This window comes from Ahaetulla prasina, chromosome 4 (genome assembly GCF_028640845.1).
Source record: "Ahaetulla prasina isolate Xishuangbanna chromosome 4, ASM2864084v1, whole genome shotgun sequence".
NCBI lineage: Eukaryota > Metazoa > Chordata > Lepidosauria > Squamata > Colubridae > Ahaetulla > Ahaetulla prasina.
The window spans coordinates 83,865,163-83,877,697 of record NC_080542.1 but is presented as its reverse complement, the minus strand read 5'-3'; the positions used below and the strand labels follow the sequence as shown (position 1 = coordinate 83,877,697).

Genomic DNA, 12,535 nt, shown 5'->3' with positions numbered 1-12,535 from the left:
CTTGCTTCTTAGTCTGGAAGAAGAAAATATTACTCTCTTTATTGGACAATAGAAAATATTTCCCACTTCTAAGCCAAAGCTGTAACTCAGAGTAAAAAAGACTGATCAGGAAAGATAAGCTGGGCTATTTAAGAACATATTCATATATAAGAATATCCACAAATCACAGAAAATGGAGCTTAGTAGGGCTGGGTTTGAGGACTTTGTCTGGATATAGTATATCAAATGAAAAAGGCATTAATTTGAAGGCAAACTGAATGCTGCTGTTAGAGGCTTCCGGTGGTGCCACCTTCTTCGCTGAGTTCCTAATTAAGGAGCTTCGTACTGAACTTCGTAAAAGCCAGGAAAACGCCGGCTTTAATCTCCTTCCCTGGATGAAAGGGAAAGATAAGAGCTGCGGGGGTGTGGTAGACCTCCCCAGGGGCTTTGTTTTTTATTAAGCAGAGCCCTGAGGGTCGAGAGTCCCATAAATAATCCTGCCAAGCTCCGACCTTCAGTGCGTGCCTGCAAAAGCAGGAAAAGAAGAAAGTGTCCATCTCTGCTAATTGTCTTATCTTTATGGATTTCTATAAGCAGACGGAATGAGCACGCGTGAACAACTACTGGATTGCAAGTATTTTTGATTTCCTGACTTCTACCCTTTTAAAAAGAGAAACTTTTTTTTCTTTGTTTCAACTGACTCTTTAAGATGGTGCCTGAAAGGGAGTGAAAGTGAAGAATGGAATTCTAAACAGCCTGTGTAACTAAGAAGCTAAGAAATGTTATGTGTGGATTCTAATGAAGTGAAGTGAGCTCTCCTATACTTAAAAGGGAAAAGAGAAGTTTCTAGATTTATATTTTGTGAATTTTAATAACTGAAATGGCTACTAAACCACCTAAGACTGGGGGTAGAAGGGGTTCTGAACCAGCTTTAGAAGATTTGATTAAAGAACAAGGGAAAATCTTTGAAGAAAAGTTTAAGGAGATAATGGATAATAATGAGAAAATAAGAGAAGAAATAAAAGAGAATAATAAAAAAATAAGAGAAGATATTTTGATGGATTTCCAAGGTTTGGCAAAAAGACTGGAGGTGGTGGAGGAGGAGGTGCAAGAAATTGCTCAGTCAAATCAGCAAATAGAAAATAGAATGGGGGGAATGCAAATTAAATTGGACAAAAATGAAGATCAAGTGGTGGTGATGCAGTATAGAATGATGGAAGGAGCTCTGAGAATTAGGGGCTTGAATGAGGAGAAAGGGGAAGATTTAAAAAAAAATTATCAGAAGCTCTGTCTGAATTTATTGAACTTGATCCACAAGAGGTTGCTTATCAAATTGACAAAATTTATAGAGTTAATTCCTGGATTGCTAGGCAGAAGAAACTTCCTAGAGACATTGTGGTTTATTTTTTGAAAAGAACAGTGAGAAATCAAATTTTGCAAGTTGCATTTCAGAAAAACTTGAAAATAGGAGAACAGGAGCTGAAGGTTTTGAAAGAGATTCCTCCCAAGATGTTAAGGGATAGAAAGGACTTTACATTTTTTACACAAGAACTTAAGAAATACCAGATTCAATTTAGATGGGAGGTTCCAGTTGGTTTGACAGTGTATTATCAGGGAAGAAGATATCGTATTGACACAGTGCTTAAGGCCAAAGATTTTCTTTCCACCGTGCTGAAACTTGAAGTAGAAATAATAGAAAAAAGAATTCAAGAGACTCAAATGGGTGTGGAAGCTGAGGTGATTCCAGTGATGTTACCATCTGAGGAACAACCACAAGAACAAAGGCTGACGAGGGGAGCCCTTAAGCGTAAAGAAAAGGAGCAACAAACTCAAAGTAAAGTTCAGGATTCTGCTACAGAAGCGGTGGGAGGAGCACGGCCGAAGATACGGGAGGACGATCTTCAGCTGATCGCTCAAAAGCTTCAGCAGGCCAGTAATGGCAAATAAAATCTTGACCTGGAATGTCAATGGTTTGAATTCAGCTGAGAAGAGAAGAAAAATATTTCATTATTTGAAACAATTTAGAAATGATGTAATTTGCTTACAAGAAACGCATATTAAACTATCAGATCAAAGTACTTAATAAACTCAAAGTTAGGTAAACATTTTGTTGCCTCTGCTTTGGACAAAAAACATGGCATAGTGGTTTATTTGAGAAAAGATATACCAGCCTAGTTAATAGAGGCAGATATTCACGAAAGATATATTGCTATTGAACTTACAATAGAAACAAAAAAGACCCTTTTGTTTGGTATATATGCACCCAATCAGCAACAAGAAAAATTTTATAGAATGTCTGTATTACATCGTCAAATGTGAAATTGTATAAGAATAACTATGAGATTTTAGGCAAAAAGTTCAGAAGGAGTTGATTGTTTGGAAAAAATTGCAATTATCCTTGCTGGGGAGAATAGCTGCTATTAAAATGAATGTTTTACCTAGATTTGTATTCCTCTTTCAGATGATACCAATAATTAAGAAAGATAAGAATCTTGAGGAATGGCAGAAGGGAATTAATAAATTTATATGGGAAGGTAAAAAAGCTAGGGTTAAAATGAAAATAATTCAAGATTCCCAGGAAAGGGGAGGTTTAAAAATGCCCAATTTTAAATTATACTATGAAGCAGCTGCTCTCTCTGTAATAAGTGATTGGTTTAATTTAACGGAGGAAAAAATTTTGAATATAGAAGGTTATGACTTGCTATATGGATGGCATGCATATTTAATTTATGACAAAAAAGTGGATAAGGCCTTTAAAAATAATGTGTTAAGAACTGCTCTTCTGCGTGTTTAGAAAAAATACTCTTACAAACTAAATTATAAGGTTCCTATATGGGCAAGTCCTAGACATACAATAGAGAATATAAATATAGAACAGAATCAGGAAATGATTACATATAAAGATCTTTTGTATACTGAAAGAGGTAATTTGCAATTAAAATCTCTGCACGTACTAAAAGAAGAAGGGAAAAATTATACTTGGTTTCAATATGAGCAACTACGTGCTAGATGGAAGGAAGATCAGAAAATTGGTATAGAGCAGAAAGAGGGAAATTTGGTAAAGCAAATTAGAAATCAGTCTCAGGAGCATATAAAGAGATTGTATAATGTGTTACTTGAAATAGATTCTGAAAGGGACTTGGTAAAGGACTGTATGATAAAGTGGGCACAAAATTTTCAGGAGCCAATATTATTGGAAACTTGGGAAAAAATTGGGTTAGAAATGTTAAATTCATGAGGCACAGAATCTGAGGAAAATTTTTATAAAATGTTTTATAGATGGCACTTAGATCCTAAGAAATTATTGTATGTACCCAGATATGCAAGCAAAATGTTGGAGATGTAATTGTGATGATGCTACATATTTTCATATTTGGTGGACTTGTAAGGATATAAAGGCCTTTTGGATAAAAATTTGGTGGATTTTACAAAATGTTTTGAAAAGAAGATAAAGTTCCTGCCGCAATTTTTTTGTTGGGAATTATTACGGACTGTACAGTAATTGAGACTAAATTGATTTTAAATCTAATAACAGCAGCAAGATTACTAATAGGACAATACTGGAAGAAAAAGAAGTACCTACAATAGAAGAATGGATATTGAAAGTTGCCAATTTGGCTGAGATGGCGAAGATATCAGCCTTTTGAAAGACAATACAAGAAAGATACTTAAAGGAATGGAAAAATGGATTGACTATATTCAAAGTAGATATCAGACTAAGAGTTATCAGACTGTTTTGAATGATTATGATGTATTATTTTGATTGTTTTGGGGAAGTTAGGAATTGATGATTGTAGGGGTATAATTAAGTTGGGCGAAATTTTTTTAGCATATGTTTGTTTTATTTTTAACTATACCTTGTGCTCGTTCCAGGAAGTCGGGGGGGGAGGGGGGTTGTGAAGGGAGGGGGGAGGGGAGGGGGGGGGAAAGTGGGGAAAATTTTTCTTTAAAACTTTTTGAATAAATTCCTCAGTCCTAAAAAAAAAAATGCTGCTGTTAGACTTCAAAGAGGCTATAACAAGGCATTTTCACTATCTAGATCAGGGGTGTCAAACTCACATCGTCAAGGCAGCATCACATGACAGGACTTTTTCCCCTTTGCTAAACTTTACACCTGTGGCCCCCAACCATGCCGCAGGCCATGAGTTTGACACCCCTGATCTAGATTGCCTAGAGGAATTGGCCAATGGCTTCACTGAATTTTGAACAATCAAGAGTGAGATGAATTGCTACAATGCTTCTAACCTTTAATTTTGATGCCTCAAATGTTGAGAATCTTTGATTACTGTACATGGAGTTTTTCTCCTCTGAAGTAAATATTCCTTTTTCTAATATAGGACTCTGCATTATAGAATCTACATTTAAAGGCAAATCATCAGCAACTTTGATGTCTGCAAATTATCCTTTGGGGTTACCGGAAGATGAACTCATGACGTGGCAATTTGTTCTTCCATCCAGTTTAAGAGCAGATATCAACTTCATCAATTATACAAAACCAAACTGTGAACGGAAATATGAGCGGGTGGAATACTCATTACCCGATTATTCTCCTGATGCTAGAGTCTTATCCCTAGATGATGTGCAACCTGTCAATATTCCTGGCAGTTTCAACCTTTCCCTGTATGGATGTGACCAAGATGACGTGAAGCCAGGGCTCCTCAGACTCTTATTTAAAGTGATAGTAAATTACCCAAAAAATGAAGAGAGTAAGCGACCATTCTTCTCTCTTATGACCATTTTCATTTGGTTAATATATTTGCATAAACTAAATTTGAAGAAGCATTCCTCAACTTGTATCTTCTATCTGTGTTGTCTTACAGTTCTTGTCAACCCCAGATATACATGCATTCACATACAGATTTTATAAAATTGAGTACATAATACTTTTTAAATCTTTATCATGTTTATCAAACTTAGATGATCCTCATAATACTACTTAAACAGCAGAAAAAATGCCTAGCATCTATAAACCTCTAATCTTTCTATCAATTATTTTTGTTTATTCTATTAAAATATACATTCTAATATTTCCCCTATCTAAATTTATTTCTGCCTCTTATCAGTTTACAACAAGCACCCTTAATATTTAAAGGACAATTCTTTCTATCCATCCTCTCTTCTCTTTAGGGTTTCAATTTTTATCCATTTTTTTACTCACTTCTCACACTTCTCATCTTTATCTCTCTCTTTATTTCTATCTTTCTTGTTCTTGTTCAATGGAATACCTAATATTTTAATTGCTATTGGAAATCATATTTTTCCTTTCTTATCAAGACAAACAGATCACCCAAATATTAAAATTAAGATTTTCAATCTTGGGTTTTTACTATGTGGATACAATGTTAAAATCAGTTGCTCTTATATCAATCTATTGTTAAATCAGATTTCAGATTTTTAAAAAATCAGGCAAAAATTTTATCTGCCCATTCATTTGTAAATCTTTCATTGCTTCAGAGTCTATCATAGTAAACCTGCATACTTAGTCTATCCCTCAAGAGATCTAATTGAAACCCAAGATAACAACAGTATCATTTTCTTGTAAGAATATGGCAATTATTTTAAAAATTTATCTCGTATATTTTTGTTTGTTTGTTTTTAGATGTAACCTACAAAATTGATCTAACACATGAGAAGTCTAATCTTACAGTTTATTCAAAATCATCGAATGAATGTTTGATCTGTGTTCACTCTAGCAGAAACTGCAGACCAAATGTGACATTAGAATATGGTCGCACATATTCTGTTACCTTCCTGTGCCAAAATTTGGAGAATATAAGGATAATTGCTGAGCAAAATATAGGTATGAAAAAACATTTAGATTTTTGTTACATGAAAGATGTAAGCAGATATACATCCCCTGAAAATGTATTTTGTTCTTGTTTACTTGAACTTCATAGTCAGGTAGAGCTAGATTATAAAAGCTGTATATGTAAGATATATTTGTACCATACCAGATTGGAAGAAAATGTAGTTTATTGAGATGTGGCACATGCTAGAAACATAGTTTATAGTAATGAATAATAATTTTTGGATGCAAGTTTAGCTATATTTTCCAACGTTCATCTCTATGTTACATTGATTATAAGATCAGTTTTAAATAGAATGTAAAGACAAATATGACTCTGATCACTGCCACAACAAAAGTTATAGTTACATTATTAATGGCTCCAGTCCAGGAAGGTCATGGAGTCTTGGTTATTTTTGTCCTGTTGGAGACATTGGAAAAATCCAGATTAAAGATAATGTCACCATAACCCTTAAGACATTTGGCAAGAGATGGTTCAATGAGTCTAATGCTCAGAAAGGGGATCTGAAGCTGTTTTTTAAGCCAGTTCTACAAGGTGAGTTAGTTTTCTTTTACAGGTAATCTTTGAGTTACGACAGTTCACTTAGCGATTGTTCAACGTCATAACCTCGCCCCCCCCAAGTACTTATGACAAAATCCTGAAGTTACGAATGTAGCAGCACCATGGCATTCATTCAGCCTTTATGAACTTCTATCTCTGAGACTATGGAAACCAAAATAAGGCATTTGAAAGCTGAATTGAGTAGAATGGAATTTGCCAATATGCCCTTCACATAACTGCTTCCATTTTAGGTCAAGAGAAACTAAAACTTTCAATTCAATCTACTAAAAAATTGGAAGGCTCTGCAGTTCTGCAAGTATTGAAGAAATAATAATAATAATAATAATAATAATAATAATAATAATAATAATAATAATAATAATAATAATAATAATAATAATGTTTAAATTTGTATACTGCCCTTCTCCCGAAGGACTCAGGGCCGTTTACAGCCAAATAAAATAACAATCAAGACACATACATTATTACTAAAAACAATAATTAAAAAACTTATTAAATTTGGCCCAAATTTTAAAATACATTCAAACCCTAAAAAACTAATTAAAATTTAAAACCCATAAAATCATCTAAAAAATTAAAATTCAAGCCAATCCTGTGTGAGAGAATAGATATGTTCTATTCTTTCTAGTTAACTACTGCATTCTGAATTTTGGATCCCATCTATAGTATATATATATATATTTATTTTTTTATTTACATTTATATCCCGCCCTTCTCCAAAAACTCAGGGCGGCTTACATTGTGAACCTTAAAATATCAAATAGCTTTGTAACATTAATATATAGATAATTACTCAAATACAGATCTCTCAAATACTAATTTTTATTGATTTCCCAGAAAACCTTCCATGTAGAAAAAGATGCTTGCCATGTAGAAAAAACAATAATGAGAAAGATAGAAAATTGCCTGATTTTCTCTTTAGTTTCAGATTCAAATCTGCTGTGTTCTGTTTTTTCTAAATACAGTTTGCTGGAATGCCAGAACATGTGAAAACCTATTCTTCCAGCTGGCTGTACCCTCTGTTCTTCTCCAGCTGCCAATTTTAATTGAGACATTTACATGGAAAATTCAAGCTCTTGAAGCTGTGAATATAGAAATCAGGTCCTCCACCTTGAAACTCAAGCAACATATCCCAAACCGGGATCAAAGGTGCAATGGGAGTTATAGTTACATTATTAATGGCTCCAGTCCAGGAAGGTCATGGAGTCTTGGTTATTTTTGTCCTGTTGGAGACATTGAAAAAATCCAGATTAAAGATAATGTCACCATAACCCTTAAGACATTTGGCAAGAGATGGTTCAATGAGTCTAATGCTCAGAAAGGGGATCTGAAGCTGTTTTTTAAGCCAGTTCTACAAGGTGAGTCTTTTACAGGTAATCTTTGAGTTACGACAGTTCACTTAGCGATTGTTCAACATCATAACCTCGCCCTCCACAAGTACTTATGACAAAGTCCTGAAGTTACGAATGTAGCAGTACCATGGCATTCATTCAGCCTTTATGAACGACCACAGTTCTACAAAGTGAGTTAGTTTTCTTTTACAAGTAATCTCCAGTTATGACAATTCACTTAGTGACTATTCAGCATTACAACATAACCCGCCTCCAAGTACTTATGACACAGTCCCAAAATTATGAATGTAGAAGTACCACAGCAGTCGTTCACCTTTTACGACCACAGAGGCACTGCAGCATTCATCCTGCCTATTCCTTCCCTCCCCCAGGCGGGTCTACAGGATCAGCAGGATCCATTTATATAAGAAACTTCTTTATATACTCATCTTGCAAAGATCTAGCAAGTTGTCTCCTCTCCAGCCTTTCTGCCATGGTTTTCTTGCCTCTCCAAAAGAGGAGCAGTGAGAGCAAAGGGAGAACAGAACAAGTGCACCCTGTTCAGCTTGCAATCTCCTTCTAGGCTCAGGTCATCTTTGCAAAAAGCTCTTACCACTGAAAATGAAGCCCAGGGTGGACATGCAAAGCCTTGTCAGCAAAGGCTTTTTGCAAAGGCTTGCAGAAGCCTAGCAGGAGATCCCTATAAGCTCTAATTATCTTTGGAAAAAGCCCTTGCTGCTGAAAACACAGCCCAAGAGGGATGTGCCTACCCTTCTTGGGCTCCATACTTGCCAGCAAAGACTTTTTGCAAATACAATCAGAGCTTAGAAGGATGCAATCTCCCTCTAGGCTTTGGCAAGCCTTTGCAAAACTTTGCCAGCAAGAACAGAGCCTGGGAGGGGCCAGCATATCCCTCATGGGCTCTGTTTTCTGTGAGCAAGAGCGTTTTGCAAAGATGATTGGAGCCTAATGGGAGATTACAAGCTGAGCAGGACACACGCATCCGACTCTCCCTCTACTCTCATCACTTCGCTTTTATGTCAGAGTTTGCAGCAATCCAACCAGCACAAAGTAAAGAATTCAGCAGGATCCATTTATATAAGAAACTTCTTTATATACACAATACCATACAGCAGAAGCCAGAATCAGAACTCAGAATCCAGAAGTACAGAATCAATAATCACAGAAGCATAGAAGTAATATTCACAGAAGTAAGATATAATACACTCTTATATATATACAGATCAGTGAACCTAAGCCACTCCCAGGCTCCAAGCCGTCTGGGCCACCAAACAATCCCCATTGGCTGACCTGTTACCATGTCTATTTGAATTCATGAACTCTCACACACTGACATTTTGGAGCACCGGAAGTAGGCAAATCATGGCAGAGAGGAGACAGCTTGCTAGATCTTCACAAGTAAGATGGGGGGAAGTAATTGCAGACAGTATGAGGTATCTCAGTGGGTTAGGGGAGTCCTTGGATGGTCTGTTCCATCAGTACTCCCCCCCCCCCAGTCTTCCTCACCCTGAGATACCTTGTGCAGTTAATGCATGAGATTAGCGAATGCATGGGCAAAAGCAGAGAGTTTTCATGTTTACCTGATTCACTCCAACAAATCCTTGGGTTACGAATGTAATTGGCAAGTGACATTACATTTGTAACTTGAGGATTACCTATATTTCTTGCTTACATGCACTATATAAAGATTCTTGGATGTTATCATGCCTTTCTAAACTGAGAATCAAATGCAGTGCTCTTTTCTATAGTTTTCTGTGTTATTACACTGAAATTAATTGTGTTTTAAGATATGATAAATGGGTCCCATCACAATGTGGAATACTTAATTAGTACTTGGAATAACATATGATAAATGGAAGCAAGAGAAAATGTCATATAGATGGATAAAAGTTCCAGGCTATGTCCAGCTATCCTGTTGTGAGTGTAACACGTTAATCATTAAATGAGCCATTAAAAAAGCAGGACTGAAATGCAGCATTGCCTAAATAAGGTACTTAAAGCCTAGCTAACTCATCTTTAATTCTAGCTTGCAACATGTTTTATTATTGGTTTTGGGGGTAATGTTTTTTTCGTTTCTGTATGTATTTTGTTATTCTCCTGGAGATCTTGGAGCAGAGTATAGTACCTCTCTATAATAACCTACTGTTAGTCTAAGCAGTCTACCAATCTTCCAAGACATTCCTTTCTTTTGTTCCCCAAATTCCCCATTTCTTTAGTTCCCCAATATGAATGTTTTAGAAGATTTCCCATTTGTTAAAACTGGAAATTAAATTTAAAACAATAATCTAAAGGAAAAACATGTATGTTATTCAACAACTTTAACACAATAGATACCAATTCAAAGAGCATTTTGGTATATTACAATTACCCAATAATGTTTGAACAGTTATATATTTAATTATTTTTTAAAAAATTATATTGCAAGCCTCCAAGAGTAGCTATATTGATGAGTTAGATGTCATTGAAATTTAATAAATAAATAAAAATATTGATGGTATTTGGATGGGTTGGAGACAGAAACGATATTTATCATAGGAGAAAACACTTCAATTAGGACCCACTCAGTAACAATGCCCCAGCTGGAGGAATTACCACATGAACTATTTTCATCAGAAACACTCAAACATTCTTTGCACAAGAGTCATGTGATTCTAGAAAGATAATAGTGTGTGTGGGTTTTGTTTTGTTTTTTATCTGTTCTTGTAAAAATGATACTTTAAGACTACTCCATTGAAAATTCACAATTTATTAAATTGAAATCATCATCATCCAGAAAGGATTAATAGTAGCCCTTTTGAGGGAGACTACTATTTGATTAGAGAAAGGAAAGCAAAAGTTTTCTAGCCGTGCAAACTTCCATTCCATAAAGCAAATTTTAATAGAATTAGTAAGCTGGCATAAAATAGAGAAGGGCATTGAAAAAGAAGCAAGTATTTGATACAACAGTATGATCCTGATGACCTATATTGGTAATAAAATACCACAGATAATAGATCAATCATCACAGAAGCCATTACAAAACATAAGAAGCTCAGGTAAGTTTGCAGATGAGAAGGTATAAAACAGACAAGTAGCATGTACCATATGATGTAATCAGTAGCAGCTATGGAGTTCTAATCAATCATTCTCTGAATAACTTATGGAGGGCACCTATAGATTTGAGCTCATTATTGATTACTATAAGACAGCTACTATCATTAAGACAGCTACTGTCATTTAAGCAACTGTGTTGTCTCAGATTATGTTATAAGAATAAAGAATAAAATGTTTTTTCCTTCCATGTCTCTACAGAAGATTGCATTTTCACCCTTAATCCGGATCGAAAGACCAAAGTTTATGTACAAACTCCTAACTGGCTGGAAGGCCTTCTTCCTTTTATGTCAGTATATTGGAATATCAGTGTCCTGCCAAAGCAAGTTGCACAGCTGACATTTTTAAATGAAAGGATGGGCATAACATGTGAAAAGAGTAGAGCTTTTATCTACATTAAAGAACAGAGTGCAAAAGCAGTAGAAACTGTGTGCCGTGATGATAATGTACTCCCGAGGACTTTGAATTTGAGACAGCATTTTTGGATTAATATCACTAATTGTAAACCATCTGCCAAGCAGCAACTGAGTTTGCAATTCTTAGTGACATTTCAAAAAAATTCAGGTAAGTTTTCACACTTACATTGTTACACAACCAAGTTCTCTATGAATTTCATACAAAGAAGGAATTATTCTGCATGAATGAATCTTTTGAACCTACATGCCCAGGGAACTAGACCCCCCCTTTTAGACCATGGTTTAATTTTGGGTACAAAAACAGGTTAAAATGTGGCGTGAATCAATATGATGTCTCTTATTTTGTGCATCGTTTTTATTAAAATGGATATTTCTTCAGCACAATGTAAATGTAAATTGCAGCAATCAAAATGCTGTTGAGCATGGAAGTTCACAAATGAGGAAGGTATCAGGTAACCTCTCCCAACCTCCTGTGAAGAGTATCTTTGAAAAAAGACAGTATTATATACATGACTTTTTTTCCCTGCTACATAATTTCTTATGACTCCTCTCCTGTTTATTTGTTTTTTCCTTCTCTATTTCTTCAACTTCTTCACCATCCCTCCCTTTCGTCTTACCACCCAGCTATTAACTACTGGAAAAATATTATGTATCTCCCCAGTATGTGAATTGTTCATGTATTTCAAGTTGATTTCTGTTTTCCTCTTTCTATCGCCCTATAAACAGGCATGTAATCAACAATATTTTAAATTTGGCTTTTAGTAAATTGTCAATACGTTTAATTAGTCTTGAGGGTATTTTATTTAAGACATGGAAGATGACACTGGAGGAGAAGAATCTGTGTAAGTCCTCTCTTTCCCTTTGATCTTCTGCAAGAGAAGTCTTTGAATAGTTTTGGAAGGAACAAAAGCCTTTCCCTCTTACTTTGAACCACCCTGAATGTCTCTTTCCCTTTATCTTATAGCAGATTTGACCTTCATAATTGGTGTGGTGGCTGGCGGGATGGCAGTTCTAGCTATTATTGGGCTCATCTGCTGTGTTAAGAAAAAGCAAAAAAGGTATGATCATTTTGTCCTGGGGCCCTTTTTCATTGAAATTAAAATGAACATGTTTCTTTCTATTGTCAGATTAGGGGGCCTTAGGCAAACAATGCATTAGTGGTATTTCTTCTCTGAAATTTCTTTAAAAGAGGGGTTTCATCTGTGGCAGTAATATCCTTCTCTCCTTTAGAGGCTCTGTCTGTTGGAATGAAAGGCAGATATTCCCATCGCAGGAAGAATATTTCACAATATTCCCCTGCAAGCATATAGTTCTGCTTTTCACGTCCATA

The 12,535-nt window shown here is 35.4% G+C and overlaps 1 protein-coding gene across 6 annotated transcripts in view; it reads left to right on the top strand.

The window, feature by feature from the left end:
• Positions 1–12,535, top strand: part of CDCP1 (CUB domain containing protein 1) — a 126,594-nt gene that overhangs the window by 98,348 nt on the left and 15,711 nt on the right. For 3 of the 6 annotated variants that reach the window (XM_058184239.1, XM_058184238.1, XM_058184235.1), the window contains exons 4-8: positions 4,317–4,685; positions 5,579–5,779; positions 7,313–7,705; positions 10,991–11,353; positions 12,170–12,263. In XM_058184239.1, the coding sequence (XP_058040222.1) occupies positions 4,317–4,685; positions 5,579–5,779; positions 7,313–7,705; positions 10,991–11,353; positions 12,170–12,263 (1,420 nt within the window). The remainder of the gene's footprint in view (positions 1–4,316; positions 4,686–5,578; positions 5,780–7,312; positions 7,706–10,990; positions 11,354–12,169; positions 12,264–12,535) is intronic. The other 3 variants (XM_058184240.1, XM_058184236.1, XM_058184237.1) reach the window with 2 other exon arrangements.